This window comes from Thamnophis sirtalis, unplaced genomic scaffold, assembly GCF_051295495.1.
Source record: "Thamnophis sirtalis isolate CommonGarterSnake01/CBP01778 unplaced genomic scaffold, rThaSir2_p1.2 scaffold_2, whole genome shotgun sequence".
NCBI lineage: Eukaryota > Metazoa > Chordata > Lepidosauria > Squamata > Natricidae > Thamnophis > Thamnophis sirtalis.
In genome coordinates this window covers 48528133-48547697 of record NW_028261382.1, presented here as the reverse complement: position 1 = coordinate 48547697, position 19565 = coordinate 48528133, and the positions used below count along the sequence as shown (strand labels likewise).

General features: G+C 46.9%; 1 protein-coding gene across 2 annotated transcripts; it reads right to left on the bottom strand.

Annotated features, from left to right (window-relative positions):
- Nucleotides 1-2375: 2375 nt before the first annotated feature.
- PAQR6 (progestin and adipoQ receptor family member 6) lies at nucleotides 2376-15873 on the bottom strand. Of its 2 annotated transcripts, none has more exons than XM_087705364.1 (8): nucleotides 15708-15873; nucleotides 12403-12656; nucleotides 11713-11840; nucleotides 10433-10638; nucleotides 9194-9320; nucleotides 7906-8002; nucleotides 6039-6183; nucleotides 2376-3797 (listed from the first exon to the last, which is right to left on the bottom strand). In XM_087705364.1, the coding sequence occupies exons 2-8, from the start codon at nucleotides 12451-12453 to the stop codon at nucleotides 3526-3528; spliced, it is 1026 nt and encodes a 341-aa protein (XP_087561490.1). In that variant the 5' UTR covers nucleotides 12454-12656; nucleotides 15708-15873; the 3' UTR covers nucleotides 2376-3525. The 2 variants fall into 2 exon arrangements, with proteins under 2 accessions (XP_087561490.1, XP_087561491.1); XM_087705365.1 differs by lacking the exon at nucleotides 15708-15873 and adding an exon at nucleotides 13948-14132.
- Nucleotides 15874-19565: the final 3692 nt, after the last annotated feature.

The following is a 19565-nucleotide window of genomic DNA, read 5'->3' as shown; positions in this document are numbered from 1 at the left end:
TGTCCCAGCTTCTGCCAACCTAGCAGTTCGAAAGCAGATTAAAAAAATGCAAGTAGACAAATAGGAACCACCTTTGGTGGGAAGGGAACAGCGTTCCATGCACTTACGGCGTTGAGTCATGCCGGCCACATGACCACAGAGACGTCTTCGGAAAGCGCTGGCTCTTCGGCTTTGAAAGAGATGAGCAGCGCCCCCTAGAGTCGGAGAACGACTAGCACGTATGTGTGAGGGGAATCTTTACCTTTACCATAAAATTATATATCAATGGCTGGAGATGTGATTGCGCTGATGCTACATACTATCATATATGGTGGACTTGTAAAAAGGTTAAAGCATTTTGGATAAAAATATGGTGGATTATGCAAAATGTTCTTTAAAAAAGGATAAAGTTTACCCCTCAGTTATTTTTATTAGGTATAATTACTGATTGTACAGTTATAGAGACTAACTTGATTTTGCACGTAATAACCCCAGCAAGACTGTTGGTGGCACAATACTGGAAGAAGGAAGATTTGCCTACTATTCCAGAATGGACATTAAAAGTAACAAACTTAGCAGAGATGGCTAGCATATCTCAAGGACCATTCCAATGAGAAATATAAACTGGAGTGGAGAAGATGGATTGACTATATTCAAAATAAATGCGGGACTAAGAAATTCCAGATAGTTTATGACTGAAGAAACAAGGAATGATATAATCTGTTTAGACTTAGCCTAGCTAAGAGGAGTTAAAGCTCAAATGAAAGATGAGACTAACTTTTTTTAAAATTTATCTTAGAATATCTTTGTTAAAGATTTATACCCTGTATTGGTTCTGGGAAGTCGGGGGGGGGAGGTTGGGGGGGTGTTTGGGGAGGGTTGGAGGTAATATTTGTAAAAGTTTTTTTTTTTCAAAAATTATATATCGATGGAGAGATAATTTAATCAAAAATGTAATGCAACAAAGTTTGTTCATATATTTGTATTCAATGAAAAGTTATAGGTCAGAAGCGACCCAGCAATAAAACCCAGTTAATAGAAGTAATCAAACCCATCCAGCAATTGGGCAGAGAACCAGTTGCTAAAAATGTCCAATTCACCACTGCTAGAAGCCATGGTTAAATGTTTAGCTACTATGGGAAGCCTTTTGAGATACGGAGAAGTTGGCAAAAATGTGGGTTGTCTGAACCGCCACGTCAGTAAAAACTCGCAAAATTATATTCCCAACTACTTATGTACTTACAGAATTATACAATTTAATCTCCTTGAGGCCTTGAACAGAGGGTTGGACTAGAGGACCTCTGAGGTCCCTTTTTATGTTCTACTTAAGAGCTCATTATGGACTTTCCAAACAAACAAGCACAGAAGAAAATGTATTAAGAACTGGTTTCAAATTTTATTTTTCCAGTTTTGAAGCAAGTCTGTTTCATTTCAAACATCAATATTATCCTCCTTTTACAAAAATAAACAAATACCTCTTTATTTTGTTAAGGCAGCAAAGGTGTAGTTTCTCAGCATGGTTTCGTTACTTTATTTTGGGGTTTTACTTGATGGATTTTATTTATTTTTAGCAGCAAGCACGAGCTGTCCAAATAACTCTCCAAAATACATTGGGGCTGCCTCACAGCAGCTAAAGGACAGGGAGCCACGTTGGATTTCACGACCTTTTCGGGCCACAGTTGTTAAGCAAAATCACGGCCGTTGTTAAGTGAATCGCACGGCCATTAAGCAAATCCGGCTTCCTCCGTCGACTTTGCTTGTCAAAAGCTGGCTGGGAAAGTCCCAGAGGGTGACCCACATCACCTTAGGGATGCCACGACAGTCATAAGTGTGAGGACAGGCCATCATTCTTATTATTCAGGCCACTGTTCTTATTATGACGGCTGTTGGGCGGGTCAAACGGTTTTTCAAACGAAGGTTTGTAAATCGAGGACTACCTGCAATGCTATATAAGTGGGGGCCCTTCTCTTTGGGGCAGCCCCTCCAATACTGGAAGCCTGCTATTAAATCCCCCCTCATCCCCCTCTAGACTGGCCTTTAAACCTCCATTTCATCATCTCCTCTGAACATTGGTGGCTCACTTGATCCGAAGATCGAAGTGAAGACCACCTGGAGATGCCTTTTCCATCCAGCTCTCTCTACAACCTGCCTCGACCCTCCAGCTGTATTTGCTACATCCTTGGTCCATCTGTTGGGGCAGCTTCCAGCATCTGTTGGCTGCTATCTCTTTCGTTTCTTTCCAAGGTGGCTTCCCTTAAGCCGGTGTTTCTTAACCTTGGCAACTTTAAGTCCTGTGGACTTCAACTCAGCTGGCTGGGGGATTCTGGGAGTTGAAGTCCACAGGACTTAAAGTTGCCAAGGTTGAGAAACACTGCCTTAAGCTAAAGGTTCCCGACTCTAGGGGGCGATGCTCATCTCCGTTTCAAAGCCGAAGAGTCAGCGCTGTCCGAAGACGTCTCCGTGGTCATGTGGCCGGCATGACTCAACGCCCCCGAAGGGACACGGAACGCTCTTCCCTTCCCACCAAAGGGGGTTCCTATTTTTCTACTTGCATTTTTTACCTGCTTTCGAACTGCTAGGCTGGCAGAAGCTGGGACAACGAACGGGAGCTCACTCCGTTACGCGGCGCTGGGGATTCGAACCGCCAGCCTTTCTTATCGACAAGTTCAGCATCTTAGCCACTGAGCCACTGCGTCCCTTACAGACTTCAAATGCAGAGGTTTTAAGTCTTACACAGGTAGTCCTCAACTTACAATCACAATTGGGGACCAGGATTTCCATTCCCAAGCAAGGTGGTTTGTTTAAGTGAATCGTGCCTCAATTTATGCCTTTTTTTGCCCATGGTTGTTAAGCAAATCACTGCTTAGGTGAATTCTGCGGTCATTAAGCAAATCAGATGGTGAACACCTGACCTCTTAAAAGCTGGCTGCCAAACACTTGGGTTTTTATCCTGTGTCCAGTCCAACATTTTGGTCGCTAAGTGAGACATGTATTAAAGGAGTTTTGCCCCGTTTCATGATCTTTCTTGCCGCCGTTGTTAAGCAAATCCTCACAGTCGTTCAGTTAGTAACACAGTTGTTAAGTGAATCCAACTTCCTCATTGACATGTCAGAAGGTTGTTGAAGGGGCATCGCGGGGCACTTCGACCGTCATAAATACGAGTCAGTGGCCAAGCGTCCGAGTTAAAGTGACCATCGGGATGTTACAACGAAGTGTGAGAAATGGTCACACCCTGGAGGATGCCGGGACGGTCGCAAGTATGAAAAACAGCCCTTTTTCTACAGCGCCATCGTAGGTTCAAACGGTCACTCAATGAACCTGTTGTAAGTCGAGGCTCCCCGTACAGGGAGAACTGCCTAAACTTGCACCCAGGACATTGGCATGGAGAGACAGCAGGCTAAGCACGTGGTTAAGGTGCTCAGGATTGGAGTAAGGGCCCAGGTTCCATTGTCCGCCACGCCCAGGCGATCTTGAGGTATGAAGGCATCACCGGTGAGCTGGCAGTGCCCGCTGGTCCAGAAGAGCCACTGTGGTGCTCCCTGGCATCTACTTCTCCTTGGCGCCCTCCGACTCGGGGAGGCCGCCCTGCAGAATCCGGATGGAAGCTGGCAAGCGGAAGAGGGCCATGGCAAAAGCAGAAAACAGGGCAAGGTTGCCCAGCATGGTGGCACCCAGAATGGCGAAGGTATGGGTGAACATGCCCGGCGGGGTGTGGGCGCTCAGCCATGTCCGCCGAGAGTTCAGGTCACCCAGGATGGCTTCCAACTGGAAATGGGTGCCCACCACGGCACAGATGTGGAACAGCTGGTGGCTGTGGCCTACAGATAGGGGAGGGGAGGGGAAGGGAGGGAGAATAACAGAATAATAGAGTTGGAAGGGACCTTGGAGGTCATCTAGCCCAACCCTCTCCCCCCCCCCCAAGCAGGAGACCCGACACCATTTCTGACAGAGAGCAGTCCAGTCTCTACTTCAAAACCTCCAGGGATGAAGAATGAGAAAAGGATACAGAGAGAAATGACCCCAAATAATAGCAGAGTTGGAAGGGACCTGTTGTGGGATGTGCGTCACCGGCCCCTCCAGCAGCCGAATTGGAGGAGGGGGAAGCGTGGGAGTCAGGGTCAGCATCAAGGCAACCTGAGAGCTCAGAGAGGGAAGAGGGAATGGAGCTGGCAGAGAGAGAGAATGAGAGAGAGAAAGTGAGAGAGGGAGGGAGGGAGAGGGAAGGAGGGAGAGGGAGGGAGGGAGGGGGAGGGGGAGGGAGAGAGAGAATGAGAGAGAGAGTGAGAGAGAGAGGGAGGGAGGGAGAGGAAGAGAGAGAGGGAGGAAGACAGAGGGAGAGAGAGGAAGGGAGGGAGGGAGAGGGAGGGGGAGAGGGGGAGAGAGGGAGAGAGGGAGGGAGTGGGAGGGAGAGAGATAGGGAGGGAGAGGGAGGGAGAGGGAGGGGAGAGAGGGAGCGGGAGGGAGAGAGAAGGAGGGAGGGAGCGGGAGGGAGAGGGAGAGGGAGGGAGGGAGAGAGGGAGAGGGGGGAGGGATGGAGAGGGAGAGAGAGGGAGGGAGAGGGAGAGAGAGATAGAGGGAGGGAGGGAGAGGGAGAGAGAGGGAGGGAGAGAGAGTTAGAGAGAGAGGGAGAGGCAGGAGGGACAGAGAGAGGGAGGGAGAGAGGGAGGGAGAGAGAGGGGAGAGAGAGAGGTTGGAGGGAGGAAGGGAGGGAGAGGGAGAGAGAGGGAGAGGGAGGGGAGGGAGGGGGAGAGGGAGAGAGAGAGGGAGGGAGGGGGAGAGAGAGAGGGAGAGGGAGGGAGGGAGAGGGAGAGAGGGAGGGAGAGAGAGAGAGAGCCCTCAGATGGAGAGTTAACAGCCCGCAGGCCTGGAGGCGGCTGATGAGGAAGAGGAGGAACAGCTGGGTCCAGTGCCTGATCCCACAAGGCAGAGGAGAGGAGAGCAATGGAAATCTATGGGCAGGTCCTTGGGATGGAAGAGCCACCGCTGCTAGCAAAGCCCCACCCTAGCTCTGGGGATAAAAGGCAGGGGTGGAGATGAATCACGGCCTTATACCAAGGGAGTCCAACCTTGGAACTTTAAGGCTTATGGACTTCAACTCCCAGAATTCCCTTGGGCCGATAACCAGGAGATGGCGAGTTCTAGTCCCATTTTAGGCCTAAAAGCCAGGTTTGTGGAGTCTGGGACGAACCCCAGGCGATGGTGAGTTTTAGTCCCGTTTGTTGGACATGGTTGAGTTACAGGTAATCCTCGACTTACAACAGCTCATTTAGCGTCCATCCAAAGTTACAACGGATCTGGAAAAAAAGAGACGTGACCATTTCTCACACTTTGTTGTAGCATCCTGATGGCCACTTGGTCAAAATTCGGTTGCTTGGCAACAAATTCTGAGGAAGCCAGGTTTCACTTAACAACCATGTGACTAACTTGACAACCGCACAGCTGTGGCAAGAAAAGTCGTCAAGTAGGGCCAAACTCACTTCACAACTGTCTCGCTTAGCAACAGAAATGTTGGGATCCATTGTGGTCGTAAGTCGAGGACTAGCTGATTTGTAAAAATAATATATATAAATATAATATAATATAATATAATTTAATAATATAATTAATAATATAATATAATATAATATAATATAATATAATATAATATAATATAATATAATATAATATAATATAATATAATATAATATAATATAATATAATATAATATAATATAATATAATATAATATAATATAATATAATAATATAATATAATATAATATAATATAATATAATATAATATAATATAATATAATATAATATAATATAATATAATATAATATAATATAATATAATATAATATAATATAATATAATATAATATAATATAATATAATATAATAAATACAATACAATACAATACAATACAATACAATACAATACAATACAATACAATATAATATAATATAATATAATATAATATAATTAATATAATATAATTAATATAATATAGGGTAGTAACCACACAAACCCAGCCATTTTCTGGCTTTGGATAATCTTTAGAAACACACATCCTCGCTTACCGATGAAATCGAAGCGACCAGGGGCCAGGCGTTCCGGCAGATGCGACGCGAACAGGAAGCCGGTAAGCAGAGCAAAGAAAAGGTGGTAGAAATAGCTGGCCACGGAGTCGTTCCACGTACAATCCTCGCCGAAACAGAACAAAAGCTGAAAGGAAAGGAGACCACCCTGAGTTGGCCCTTGAAAGAGGGATCAGGATACCACGTGGCCCATCTTCCCCAGCTGCCCAGACCGTGGATGATGAGGCGAGCACAGGGATGCTTGTGACAAGATGGGAATCGCGTTAAGTCGCTTTCAATTGATGTAAATTTATTCTCAATTGCCAAAACTCTTTTGTGGCCCTCCAGTGGCCAGTGGAGATGGCAGCCGATTCAGACATTCCTTATTCTATTCTATTCTGTATTTATCAATGACAAATTCCTTGTTTGTCCAATCACACGTGGCCAACAAAAAATTATTTTCTTTTCTATTCTATTCTGTTCTGTTCTGTCAAATCCCTATCCCTATTTCTATTCTATTCTGTATGCACCAAAGACAAATTCCATGTGTGTCCAATAAAGGAGTCTATTCTATTCTATTCTGAATTCTATTCTATTCTGAATTCTATTCTATTCTGAATTCTATTCTATTCTGAATTCTATTCTATTCTATTCTGAATTCTATTCTATTCTGAATTCTATTCTATTCTGAATTCTATTCTATTCTATTCTGAATTCTATTCTGAATTCTATTCTATTCTAAATTCTATTCTATTCTTAATTCTACTCTATTCTTATTTCTATTCTTAATTCTATTCTAAATTTTATTCTATTCTATTCTGAATTCTATTCTATTCTATTCTGAATTCTATTCTATTCTGAATTCTATTCTATTCTGAATTCTATTCTATTCTATTCTGAATTCTATTCTATTCTGAATTCTATTCTATTCTATTCTGAATTCTATTCTGAATTCTATTCTATTCTATTCTGAATTCTATTCTATTCTGAATTCTATTCTATTCTGAATTCTATTCTATTCTGAATTCTATTCTGAATTCTATTCTATTCTGAATTCTATTCTGAATTCTATTCTATTCTATTCTGAATTCTATTCTATTCTATTCTGAATTCTATTCTATTCTATTCTATTCTGAATTCTATTCTGAATTCTATTCTATTCTGAATTTTATTCTATTCTGAATTCTATTCTATTCTATTCTGAATTCTATTCTATTCTATTCTGAATTCTACTCTACTCTATATGCACCAAAGACAAATTCATTGTGTGTCCAATCACACTCGGTCAATAAAGAATTCTATAATACTATAATAAAATTTGGACACTGGTTCATATTTATGACGGTTGCAGTCTCCCAAAATCATGTGACTCCCCCTTTTGCGACCTTCTCACAAGCAGAGTCAACGGGGAAGCCGATTCACTTAAAAACGACGCTGCTCACTTAAACACCTGCAAGGATTCGCTTAACAAATGCAAGACAGGTCGTAACGCGGGCAAAAGTCATTTAACAAAGGTCTTGCTTAACCACAGAATTTGGGGGCTCGGTTGTGGTCGTAAGTCGAGGACTGCCTGTGCAAATCTCCGCGATAGCCTTATAACAGTGGTTCCCAAACTTGGCAGAGCTGGCTGGAGAATTCTGGGAGTTGAAGTCCACAAGTCTTAAAGTTGCCAAGTTTGGGAACCACTGCCTTATAATGACAGGAGTACCCCTTTTCTCCACCCATCGTGCAGCTGAGGGCTGGGCGTCCTCTTATCTAGCCCTTCCCAAGGAAGCATCTCTCCCCCTCTGCCAAAGTCAGCTCCCCTTGCAGGCTGCCTTCCTGCGGAAAAGCTCCTCTCCTTATGTGGGTGTGGAGGGGGGGCCCTTACCCTGAAGAAGAGCGGGATGTTGTCGAAGAAGAACGGGTAGACGAAAGCAGCCATCCGTGCAGCCTTGCTCCAGCGGGGCCACTCCAGCTCCAGGAACCTAGAGTGGGAGGAGGAGGAGGAGGAAGAGGAGGGGGGAGAAGAGCAGGAGGATGAAGAGAAGAGGAAGAAGAAGTAGCAGGAGGAGGGGAAGGAGGAGAAGAAAAGAGTAGAAGGAGCAAGAGGAGCAGGAAGGAGGGAGGGAAGGAGGAGGACAAGAAGAAGAGGGGAGAGGGAGAAGGAGGAAGAGGAGGAGGAGGGGAAGGAGGAGGAGAAGAAAAGAGAAGGAGCAGGAGGAGCAGGAAGAACAGGAGGAGGGGAAAGAAGAGGAGAAGAAGAGGAAGAAGAGGAGAAGGAGAAGTAGCAAGAGGAGCAGGATGAGGAGTGGGGAGGAGAAGAAGGAAGAAGAGGAGAAGTAACAGGAGGAGCAGGAAGAACAGGAGGAGCAGGAGGAGGAGGAGAAGAAGAAAATGAGGAGGAGGAAAAGTAACAGGAGGAGCAGGAAGAACAGGAGGAGGGGAAGGAGGAGGAGGAGAAGAAGAAGAAAAGAGAGCAGGAGAGGAGGGGAAGGAGGAGGACAAGAAGAAGAGGGGAGAGGGAGAAGGAGGAAGAGCAGGAGGAGGGGATGGAGGAGAAGAAGAAAAGAGGAGGAGAAGGAGTGGGAGCAGGAAGAACAGGAGGAGGGGAAGGAAGAGGAGAAGAAGAGGAAGAAGAGGAGGAGAAGGAGAAGTAGCAAGAGGAGCAGGATGAGGAGGAGTGGGGAGGAGAAGAAGGAAGAAGAGGAGAAGTAACAGGAGGAGCAGGAGGAGCAGGAGGAGGAGGAGAAGAAGAAGAAAATGAGGAGGAGGAAAAGTAACAGGAGGAGCAGGAAGAACAGGAGGAGGGGAAGGAGGAGGAGAAGAAGAAAAGAGGGCAGGAGGAGGGGATGGAGGAGAAGAAAAAAGAGGAGGAGAAGGAGTGAGAGCAGGAAGAACAGGAGGAGGGGAAGGAAGAGGAGAAGAAGAAGAGGAGGAGGAGGAGGAGGAGAGGGGAGGGGGAGAAGGAGGAAGAAGAAATATCCTGACAGTGAGAACAATTCACCAGTGGAACTGCTTGCCACCAGAAGTTGTGGGTGCTCCATCACTGGAGGTTTTTAAGAAGAGACTGGACTACCACCTGTCAGAAATGGTGTAGGGTCTCCTGCTTGAGCAAAGGGGGCTGGACTAGAAGACCTCCAAGGTCCCTTCCAACTCTGTTCTTCTGCAATACCTACCGAGAATAGCAAGAAAGGCTGGTGCAGATCAAAGAGTTTATGGCAGCCATGGGGACAAAGTAGTGGTGCCCCAGGCTGTTGACCCAACGATCCGGCATCGCGTAGGCGCCATATGTGAATGCACACCCTGAAACACGCAAAAGGACATGGTTAGAGGGGTGGAGCTTCTAATCCAGCCTCTTTGCAAGGCTCAGAATTGCGCAACACTTTGCATTTGACTCCCTGTCCCATGGGGGTGGGGGGTGGGGAAGAGTTCTCAAGCCCATCTTCTGACTGCACTGCATTTCGTGGTTGCCATGCAAAAACAGAGCAGTTAAGGATGGAGTGAGGGAGTATATAAATGCACATTTCATTCACCGCTCTGTTTCCCAGTCTTGGCCCCTTAAAGATGGGTGGACTTCAACTCCCAGAATTCCCCAGCCAACATAGCTGTCTTGGGAATTCTGGGAGCTGAAGTCCACCCCTCTTAAACCATGCCGGCTGGGGAATTCTGGGAGCTGAAGTCCACATACTTAAAGCATGCCAGCTCGGGAATTCTGGGAGTTGAAGTCCATGTAAGATTTAGAAACTCTGGTTCATTCTCTTCCGCAACCTGGCACCTTCCAAGAAACGTTGAGGTTGTAACTTCTAGAATCATCATCATCTTCTAATGACCCCATAATCCCTTGCAGGGTGGAGTCTGGGCAACTGAATGGAACTGAGTATTTACTGGCCAGATGCCCTTCCTGTCACTAATGCAGAGTCTTGTTCGGCAGATATATTCTCATTGTGCCCAGAGAGAGAAATATCTGCCTCTATCTAGGATCGAACTCACAGACTCCTGATTGTGAGATGAGAGCTCCACCTCTAGCCCGCCGCACCACTCGGCTGCAGCTTCCAGAATGCCCCAGCAAATTCGGCATTTGGTCAGCTGAGGATTTGGAGAATTGTAGTCCCAACCCAGGGGTGGGTTGCTGCCGGCATTACTGTCGATTTACTTCACACACACACTCGGCCCACGTTGCTTGCGCATGCGTGGTTGCCTGTAATTTGTTCTGTGCATGCGCAGAATATTATAAAATGACTAAAGAAAAAACATGCTGGCAACAGCATGGGCGACCGAGGAACCGGTTTGGGGGCATGGCCAGCCTGCTGTCCGTACCGGTTCGGCATCCCAATTCCCACAGCGAACCGGTAGCAACCCAACCCTCGGAAAGGAGACAGGACGAAGGTCAACCTTCAAACCACAAGCTCCCTTACCCAAACTATAGAGGCTGAGGGCATTGTAGTCCAAGAAATAGCAGATGTGTCGCGCATGAGTGGACATGGTGCTGAAGGTGTGAGCACAGCTGGACGTGAAGGGATAGAGGCAGACCAGAGACATGTAGGCCAGGAATGGCCAGCTGTAGGTGTCGGCCCATAGGTCCAGGCGATAAGAGAGCATCACAAACCGCCATAAGAAATACCTGGAAGGTATAAAATGTGTTTTATAGGTGGCACTAGCAAAGGCGTTTAAAAGCATGTCTGCTCAATGTTGGAAATGTATCCAGACATTTCTGACCTAGGCTTCCCAAGATCATGAAGCCGACTCCTCGTCCCGATAAAACCTCTTTTATTTAGGTGAAAGAGAATTCGTCTCCAGCAAAGTCCCGGCCAAGAGTCTTTCAAGAGATTTCACAACTACAGGCCTTTATCGGAGTTGGAGAGCTGCCAGGCCGATATCTTGCAAACTCCACGCTGTAGCAACAATTACTTGGCAAGAAATCAGAAGCCGATCTTCACCCGAATGAATGGAACTAATGCTCTCCTGCAAACTCCATTCCCCTTTTCCTCCTCTTTCATTTCCTCTGGGAGGGGCCATTCACTGTCCACCTGTGGCTTTACTCCTGAGTCGACCCTTGTTCCTTGGCTGTTCCCTTCGTCTGGCAGCTCTGCCCATGTGCACATCGGGAACAGGCTCCATGTTCTGCATGCGCAGAACAATTAATAGTGAACTGCGCATGCGCGAGCAATGAGCAAAGCACGCACAGAGCGAACTGGTGCCAACGCTGGTAGGAACCCACCCCTGCACTAAATGAATGTTGTAAGTTGAGGATTAGCCGTAATTCCTCCAGGGAGACAACCAGCAGGGCCGTGGTGCAATTGGACAAAGAGAAAAAAGAAGGAGGAGGAGGAGGAGGAGGAGGAGGAGGAGGAGGAGGAGGAGGAGGAGAGAGGAAGAGAGGAAGAGCAGAAGAGAGAAAGAGGAGAAGAGAGGAAGAGCAGGTACCAACCAACCCCCGGAGCCGAGGTGGTTAAATGCAGCACTGCAGGCTACTTCAGCTGACTGCAGTTCTGCAGTTCGGCTGTTCAAATCTCACCGGCTCAGGGTTGACTCAGCCTTCCATCCTTCCGAGGTGGGTAAAATGAGGACCCAGATTGTGGGGGCGATATGCTGACTCTGTAAACCGCTTAGAGAGGGCTGAAAGCCCTATGAAGCGGTATATAAGTCTAACTGCTATTCGTATTGCTATAACTGTGGCCAAAATCCACAGACTTACCAAGTTGGAAGGAAGTGAGTCCAAATGTTGACGGTTTCGTTGTTCAGTTGGAAGGAGCTGAGGACGCAATCCAACGCAGAACTTTTGGGGTGTCGGTACCCCGATATGATACCTTCTTCCCAGAAAATCTACAAGATAAAAAGTGAGGAATCCCCCAAAAATGTTGGGATTGCAATCCCCATGTTTCTGGGAATTCTGAGAGTGGTCGTCTCCATTGAGGCTCAACACTCTTCAAATTTAAGAGAATAACGGAAGAGTTGGAAGGGACCTTAGAGGTCTTCTAGTCCAACCCCCTGCTAAAGTAGAAAGCCCTTCTCCTCCTCTGAAAAATAATAAGTTGTGAGGGACCTTGGAAGTCTTCTACTTTGATGTCTCCTCCTCCTCCTCCTCCAAGCAGGGGGTTGGGACTAGAAGACCTCCAAGATCCCTTCCAACCATATCATTCTGAGATAGATAAGATACATGGATGGATGGATGGATGGATGGATGGATGGATGGATGGATGGATGGATGGATGGAACAACTTCCCTCCAGAAGTTGTGGGTACTCCATCATTGAAGGTTTTTAAGAAGAGACTGGACTGTCATTTATCTGAAATGGTATAGGTTCTCCTGCTTGAGCCAAGGGGTTGGACTAGAAGACCTCCAAGGTCCCTTCCAACTCTGTTATTGTGTATTCTGAGTGACTCACCCGAGGGACTTGATGGATTCTGAAGATTTGAGGCAATCTGATGGTTAGCATTTCTGGAGATGAGAGGCAGGATTCTTCTTAAAGGTATATAGACATATATACGTCGTATCCCCAAAATAATCTGTCCTCAGGAGATGCTGCTCGGTGGTCCTCGGTTGTTGGTGATGAAGATCCCCACCTTGGCCAGGACAGGACACAATAGGTTCAGCATTGGTGGTCTGGTTCGGTTCCACCACAGGAAGCCAATTCTGCCACTGAATTAAAAATGACAGCTTCTTTGATATGTCCAGAACTGACTGCTAATCCAACACATCGGAGAATCATCCAAAACCAAAAAAAGGATTAAAGAATCACCTTGCAAAGCCTGATTGTGTGCTTTCACAAGTCTACAGGGTGTCTTTTCTCTAATTCAGGGTTTCTCCATCTTGTTGATTTTAAGACGGGTGGACTTCAACTCCCAGAATTCCTCAGCCGGGATTGGGGAATTCTGGGAATTGAAGTCCCCCCACCTGAAAGTCACCAAGGTTGAGAAACAGCTCTTAGACTAAAATAAAAGCAGTTAAATCATATTGTCTCTCTCTTTCTTATATCTCCCTCCCTCCATCTCCCTCTTTCTTATTTCTCCTTCTTTCTCTCTCCCTCCCTCTCTTTTTATTTCTCCTTCTCCCTCCCTCTTTCTTTCTCCTTCTCTCCTTCTCTCCTCTTTATTTCTCTCTCCCACTCTCTCTCTCCTTCTTTATTTCTTCCTCACTCCCTCTCCTTCTCTTTCTTAATTCTCCTTCTCTTCCTCTCCTTCTCTCCTCTTTCTTATTTCTCTCTCTCCCACTCTCTCTCCTTTCTTATTTCTCCCTCTCTCTCCTCTCTTTCTTAATTCTCATTCTCTCTCGCCCTCCCATCCTCTCCTTCTCTCCTCTCTTTCTTATTTCTCTCCCATTCTCTCTTTCTTATTTCTCCCTCCCTCTCTCTCCTTTTCTCTTGCTTAATTCTCCTTCTCTCCCTCCCTCCCTCTACTTCTCTCCTCTTTCTTATTTCTCTCTCTTTCCCACTCTCTCTCTCTCCTTTCTTATTTCTCTCTCCCCCCGCTCTCTTTCTTATTTCTCCCTCCCTCTCCTTCTCTTTCTTAATTCTCCTTCTCTCTCTCCCTCCCTCTCCTTCTCTCCATCTCTCTTTCTTATTTTTCCTTCTTTCTCTCTCTCCCTCTCCCCTCTCTCCCTCTCTCTCTCCTCTTTCTTATTTCTACTTCTCCCCCTCTCTTTCTCTCTTTCTTATTTCTCTCTCTCCCTCCCTCCCTCTCTCCCCATTGCTTGACATTCTTCAATCACAACCACAATCACGACTTTCAACATCACTTCTCTAAGAAAACCAAAAGTTTGCATTCACAACCCAAAATGAGGTGATGGAACCAGGCACCACTTCCAACTAATAAAAACACTTCAAAGATTTAGCAGCCAGGAGCAATCCAGAGCCTCCAGCTGATCTCAAATACCTCCCTACCCCACAATGCTAAAAAGAAACCCTGAACGTTTACTTGAGAGGTGGACTCACAAGGCGTTTGTGGAAGGAAACGATGCAAAATTCCGAGGCTTTCAACAGGCAGCCTCTGTTTTGTTTTGTGGGGTTTTTTCCCCTGGGCTGCAACACCTAAAATTGAAGCTGCGGGGAAGGTCCAGATCTCCAACCCTGAAGGCATCTGATAAAGGTGAGAAACGTAGCACTGTAGGAAGTTATCACCCAGCCCTCTCCCAGAAAAACGAAATATCCTAGGAAATATTGAAAAGGCAGAATATTTCTATGGATGCGAAAAGGAAGAAACGTCTTTTAAAAGCCAAGGTGGCGCAGTGGTTAAATGCAGCACTGCAGGCTACTGCTAGATCAGCAGTTCAGCGGTTCAAATCTCACCGACTCAGGGTTGACTCAGCCTTCCATCCTTCCGAGGTGGGTAAAATGAGGACCCAGATTGTTGGGGGTAAGATGCTGACTCTCTGTAAACTGCTTAGAGAGGGCTGAAAGCCCTATGAAGCGGTATATAAGTCTACTGCTATTGCTACTGCTATTAAAAGACAGAATAGCTCCCTGTAGCTTCCTGCCCATCCCCACCTTGTCAATGGGCCATTAAGAAAGCCAAGCTAGCCATTTTACGTAATAAAGACCTCTCCCCTTCAGCTCCAGGGGGATGGGATTAAGGCATGATAATATTGGCCCTTTACCCAACTCCCCACATGGCATCTGAGAGCTCAACTAAACCTGGATTCAAAACGCAGCCTAGAGAGTTGCCCCTGCATGGGCCCATGGGAGTCTGACAACCAATCAGAATACAAGATCAAGATTAAAGGCCAGAGGGGGATAAAACCAGGGACTCGGCATCTCAATCCTTCCTTCTCTTCTTCTCCACCAACATTGAAGCATGTGATCACCTTTTCTGTTCAGGACTCAAGCCATGTGGCCCTGTCCAACAATAAACTATCTTTCCAAGCAGCCTCCATGTCTCCAGTGTCTTTTTCCCCACTTGGAGCCGAACCCAGAAGGACATTTCTTCCAACAGCACGCTGCCCCCTCCCCCGCTCCATCTCCTGAAAAACTTTGAACAGCAACTTGGAAAGCTAGAAACTCTTTTTTAAAAAGAGAGAAGGAAAGAAGGAAGGAAGGACTGAATGAAAAGCAGAAGGAAGGAAGGAGGAAGGAAGGACTGAATGAAAGAAAAGCATAAGGAGGAAGGAAGGAAAGACTGAATGAATGAAAGAAAAGCAGAAGGAAGAAAGGAGGAAGGAAGGAAAGACTGAATGAAAGAAAAGGAGGAGGAAAGACTGAATGAAAAAAGGAGAAGGAAGGAAGGAGGAAGAAAGGAAGGACTGAATGAAAGAAAAGCATAAGGAGGAAGGAAGGAAAGACTGAATGAATGAAAGAAAAGCAGAAGGAAGAAAGGAGGAAGGAAGGAAGGAAAGACTGAATGAAAGAAAAGGAGGAGGAAGGACTGAATGAAAAAAGGAGAAGGAAGAAAGGAGGAAGGAAGGACTGAATGAAAGAAAAGCAGAAGGAAGGAAAGTGAATGAAAGAAAAGCAGAAGGAAGGAGGAAGGAAGGAAAGACTGAATGAAAGAAAAGGGGAAGGAAGGAAAGAGGAAAGAAGGAAAGACTGAATGGAAAAAAAGGAGAAGGAAGGAAGGAGGACAGGAGGGGGAGGGAGGGAGGTAAGGAAGGAAGGACTGAATGAAAGAAAAGGAGAAGGAAGGAAGGAAGGAAGGAAGGAAGGAAGGAAGGAAGGAAGTCCAGCTCTCCTTGGAAGAGTGGAAGAAAACCAAGCCATACCTTCTGTGGAGAGGAGGGGGCTTACTGGGGGGAACCGTCCAGCCCCCCAACAAAACCGCTTCCCTCTCATTGGTGCCCCCGGGGCCTTCCGGATGGCTGCAAGTTCCTTGACTGTCTGGGTTGGTCCCCTCCTTCCTTCCTTCCTTCCTCCCTTCCTTCCTTCCAACTGGGTTTCCTTGCCAGCCTTGATGATGGACGCCTGCCAAGACTGCCCTCCCCGGCTGGCCAGAGGGAATGAAAAGGGGCCTGTTGTCGCAGGAGCCACAACCCGAAACCCAGGAGGCAAGAAAGAAACGCATTGAAAGTCCATCGGCTTCTTTCTTCCTCCCCCTTCCCCCCCCCCCAAAGACTGGCAAAACAACAGCAAAATTCTGCCTTTGTGGTTGCAGGTTTAAGACAGGCCAGAGTGAGGTCCAGGCACAGCTGTGTGTGTGTGTGTGTTTCTCCAAAGGCTCTTTCTGGGAGGGAGGGGGGAAGTGGGACCACATATTGGAAAGGTGCAAACAGTCACCCTGAGAGGGAGACAAGAGGGAGAAAGAAAGGAAGGAGGGAAGAATAAAGGAAGGAGGGAGAGAGAGGAAGAAAGGAAGAAGAAAAGAAAGATGGAAAGAAAAGAAAGAGAAAGGAAGAAATAAGAGAAAGAAAGAAAGAGAGAGAGAAAGGGAGAAAGACAGAAAAAAGAAAGAGAGAGAAAGGAAGAAAGAGAAAGAGAAAAGAGAAAGGAAGGAAGAAGAGAAAGAAAGAGACAGAGAGAGAGAAAGAAGAGAAAGGAAGGAAGGAAGAATGAAGGAAGGAGAGAGATAAAGAAGGAAGGAGGAAGAAAAGAAAGATGGAAAGAAAAGAAAAAGGAAGAAATAAGAGAAAGACAGAAAGAGAGAGAAACGGAGAAAGACAGAAAAAAGAAAGAGAGAAAGGAAGAGAAAGAGAAAAAAGAGGAAGAAGAGAAAGAAAGACACAGAGAGAGAAAGAAGAGAAAGGAAGAATGAAGGAGAGAGAGAAAGCAAGGAAGAAGAAAAGAAAGATGGAAAGAAAAGAAAGAGAAAGAGAAAGGAAGAAATAAGAGAAATACAGAAAGAAAGAAAGAAAGAGAGAGAGAGAGAGAAAGGAAGAGAAAGACAGAAAAAAGAAAATGAGAGAGAGAAAAGGAGGGAGAAATAAAGATAGAGAGAAGAAGAGAGAGAGACAAAGAAGGAAAGAAAGAAAGAAAGAAAGAAAGAAAGAAAGAAAGAAAGGACTCTTCTGTTGGCTTCATTGCCTGGCAAGGCACTTGAGGGCGATGGGGTGATTTGAGGACACCGGAGCCCTTTTGGCGGCTGGAGTAGCAGAGCCGAGAAAGGCAAAAGCTTTCAGCAAAAGCCAAAGCGCTTCCTCTGCCTCTCGCCCCCAACCTCCCCTGGGCTTCAAAGGGAAAAAAGGGGAGAGACCTCATCAAGGGGCCGGTGCTAGGCCTTTTAACTAGTCCTAAGAGAGCAACCCAGGCTCTCCCAGCTTCTTCTCCTGCCCTCCAAAGCCGCGTCAGACACCCTTGTAAGGGGACAACTTAACGCTCGGATGCCAACGGACCCCGTCGATTGCTTTCTTGGAAACGAAGGCTCCGGCCAACAAGGTGGCCTCCTGGAAACTAGGACAGGTCCAGCCGAAAAAAACCCATTCTGACCCCTCGGTTTGACAGTTGAGCAAGACTTTAAACCTGCCTCTCTTCCCTCTTCCCAAACTGCTTTTCATCTGTCATGGAGGTCACCGAGAGGCTGTTTTCAAAAGCCCGGCATGGTTAGTTTCCACCGATTGTTTCTTATCTTGCCTTCAGGTGCTTTGGAGAACAGCTTGATTCCCTCTTCTTTGTGGCGGCCCCTCAAATACCGGAAGACTCCTATCTTGTCCCCACTAGTCCTCCTTTTCATTAAATTAGACGTACCCAATTCCAGCAATCGTTATGTCCATTTGTCCAGTCGTCTTTGTTGCTCTTCTCTTTCCAAAGTCTCAACATCATTTTTACAATCATAGTGACCAAAACTGGATGCAGTAGGGGTCCTAACAAGGCCTTATCAAGTGATATTAAACACTTCATGTGATCTTGGTTTGATCCCCGTTCTGACCTAGGCTTCCTGAGACTGTAAAAAGCTCACGCTTAGTCCCCAAAACCCTCTTTTTTAATTCAACTGCTGTGAATTATGTTCATTCACAGCCTGTAATGAGTCACAAGTAGTTTGTAAAGAGTCCGACAGAAGTCTGCCAGTCTTTCGGGATAAGGCTGATAAACACTCACCTTGATCTCTCTTGAAACGCTGCCAAAGACCTAATTGGCAATCAGCTTGGCAAGGCCACAGAGAGCAGTGTGTCAAAACGGAGCTTCAGAGTTTAAACCGACCACAACGAACTTCCTGTAAAGGCTCACGTCCGTTTGCTCCTTTTTTATGTCCTATGGGAGGGGCCAATAACCTCCGAGCCTTATTTGCAAGTCGTCCCTTTTGTCTTAACTGTTCTTGCCTTCTGGCAGCTCTGTGCATGCGTGCACTGGGAACAGGCTCCCCCTGTTCCTCTTCCTTGCTAGTGTCCGACTCTGGAGGCTCCGGGGGCCGCACATAACTCCCAGATGGCCTTGGCCCCCTCTCTGCCTCCAACGCACACCGCTTGTCCGAGCCTTCCCCAGACTCCAGGACTGGCCCATCTTCCTCCCCAACCTCCTCACTGTCCGACACTGCTGCCAGCTCTGCAGGCTGCCGGTGGACCACAACGCCCTCTGCTGATGCAGCCGAGGACTGCGTGGGACCCATGGCATAACTCCAAGGCTGCCAAATTAAGACACAGCTGGAAACGGAGGGCCCCAGGGGTGCATTAGGCCAGAGACAGCAGTCTGACGGAGCAAACCTCTGGCCAGCGGTTCTCACCTGGCCTTGGCATGAGGCTGATGTGAAGTTGGTCAACGGCTGGAAGAAAAAATACAATTTTGTTTCTATTTGGAAACCGCTTTCGGGCTTTGTGCTTGTGGTAGGGGGGAAAAAAGGAAACACGATTGTGGGTTTGGCTGATTAGATGGGCTTGTGATAGAAAATGGCATGTGTATCTGATTGAGGCTGAGGTAATGACGTAAATAGGTAACGTCATCAGTGCTATCACCACCACCCCTAGCACTGATGATGTTGCATAGTTTGTTAATGAAACGCCTGCGAGAAAACCCACCAAGCTCAGAGAGCACCAAGGATCCTAAAGGTAAAGGTTCCCCACGTACGTCGTTCCCGACTCTAGGGGGCGCTGCTCATCTCCGTTTCAAAGCCAAAGAGCCAGTGCTGTCTGAATACGTCTCCGGAGTCATGTGGCGGGCATGACTCAACGCCGAAGAGGCACGAAGCGCTGTTCCCTTCCCACCAAAGGTGGTGCCTATTTTTCTACTCGCATTCTTTCGTGCCTTGGAACTGCTCGGTTGGCAGAAGCTGGGACACGTCACGGGAGCTCACTCCATTACGCGGTGCTGGGGATTCGAACCGCCAAACTGCCCACCTTTCTGATCCACAAGCTCAGCGTCTTAGCCACCTTTAAGGGACCCAAGGACCCTACAGGTGGGTTAGTATCAATTTTGCATGTCCTAAACCCACAAGGTAGTGGCGGGTTCCCGGCGGTATGGCTGTTACCGGTAGTAAGCATGAGCAACAGCCACCATACTCATTTGGCCCACCCGCCCGCCCGGATTCCTTGCCCGTTTTTGAAGCAACCAGGCCAATCGCGCACGCAAACACAACGTGCAGCGCCTGTGCAACCTCCGCTGAGCCGCTGGGTTTTGCAAGGCGGTGGGTGGTGTGCAAGTGTGCGTAACGTGCATGCCCGATGAGGAGCCCAGCCCCATGCGCAGTGTACCGGTTG

What these genes read in the sequence shown, in the direction of transcription:
- PAQR6 (XM_087705364.1), bottom strand. Translation starts at nt 12,453, where the DNA reads ATGCTAACCATCAGATTGCCTCAAATCTTCAGAATCCATCAAGTCCCT. An exon ending in GAATCCATCAAGTCCCTCGG is followed by an intron (nt 11,841 to 12,402) that starts GTGAGTCACTCA and finishes TTTATCTTGTAG; the next exon opens with ATTTTCTGGGAAGAAGGTAT. An exon ending in CCTCAGCCTCTATAGTTTGG is followed by an intron (nt 9,321 to 10,432) that starts GTAAGGGAGCTT and finishes TGCGTGTTTCAG; the next exon opens with GGTGTGCATTCACATATGGC.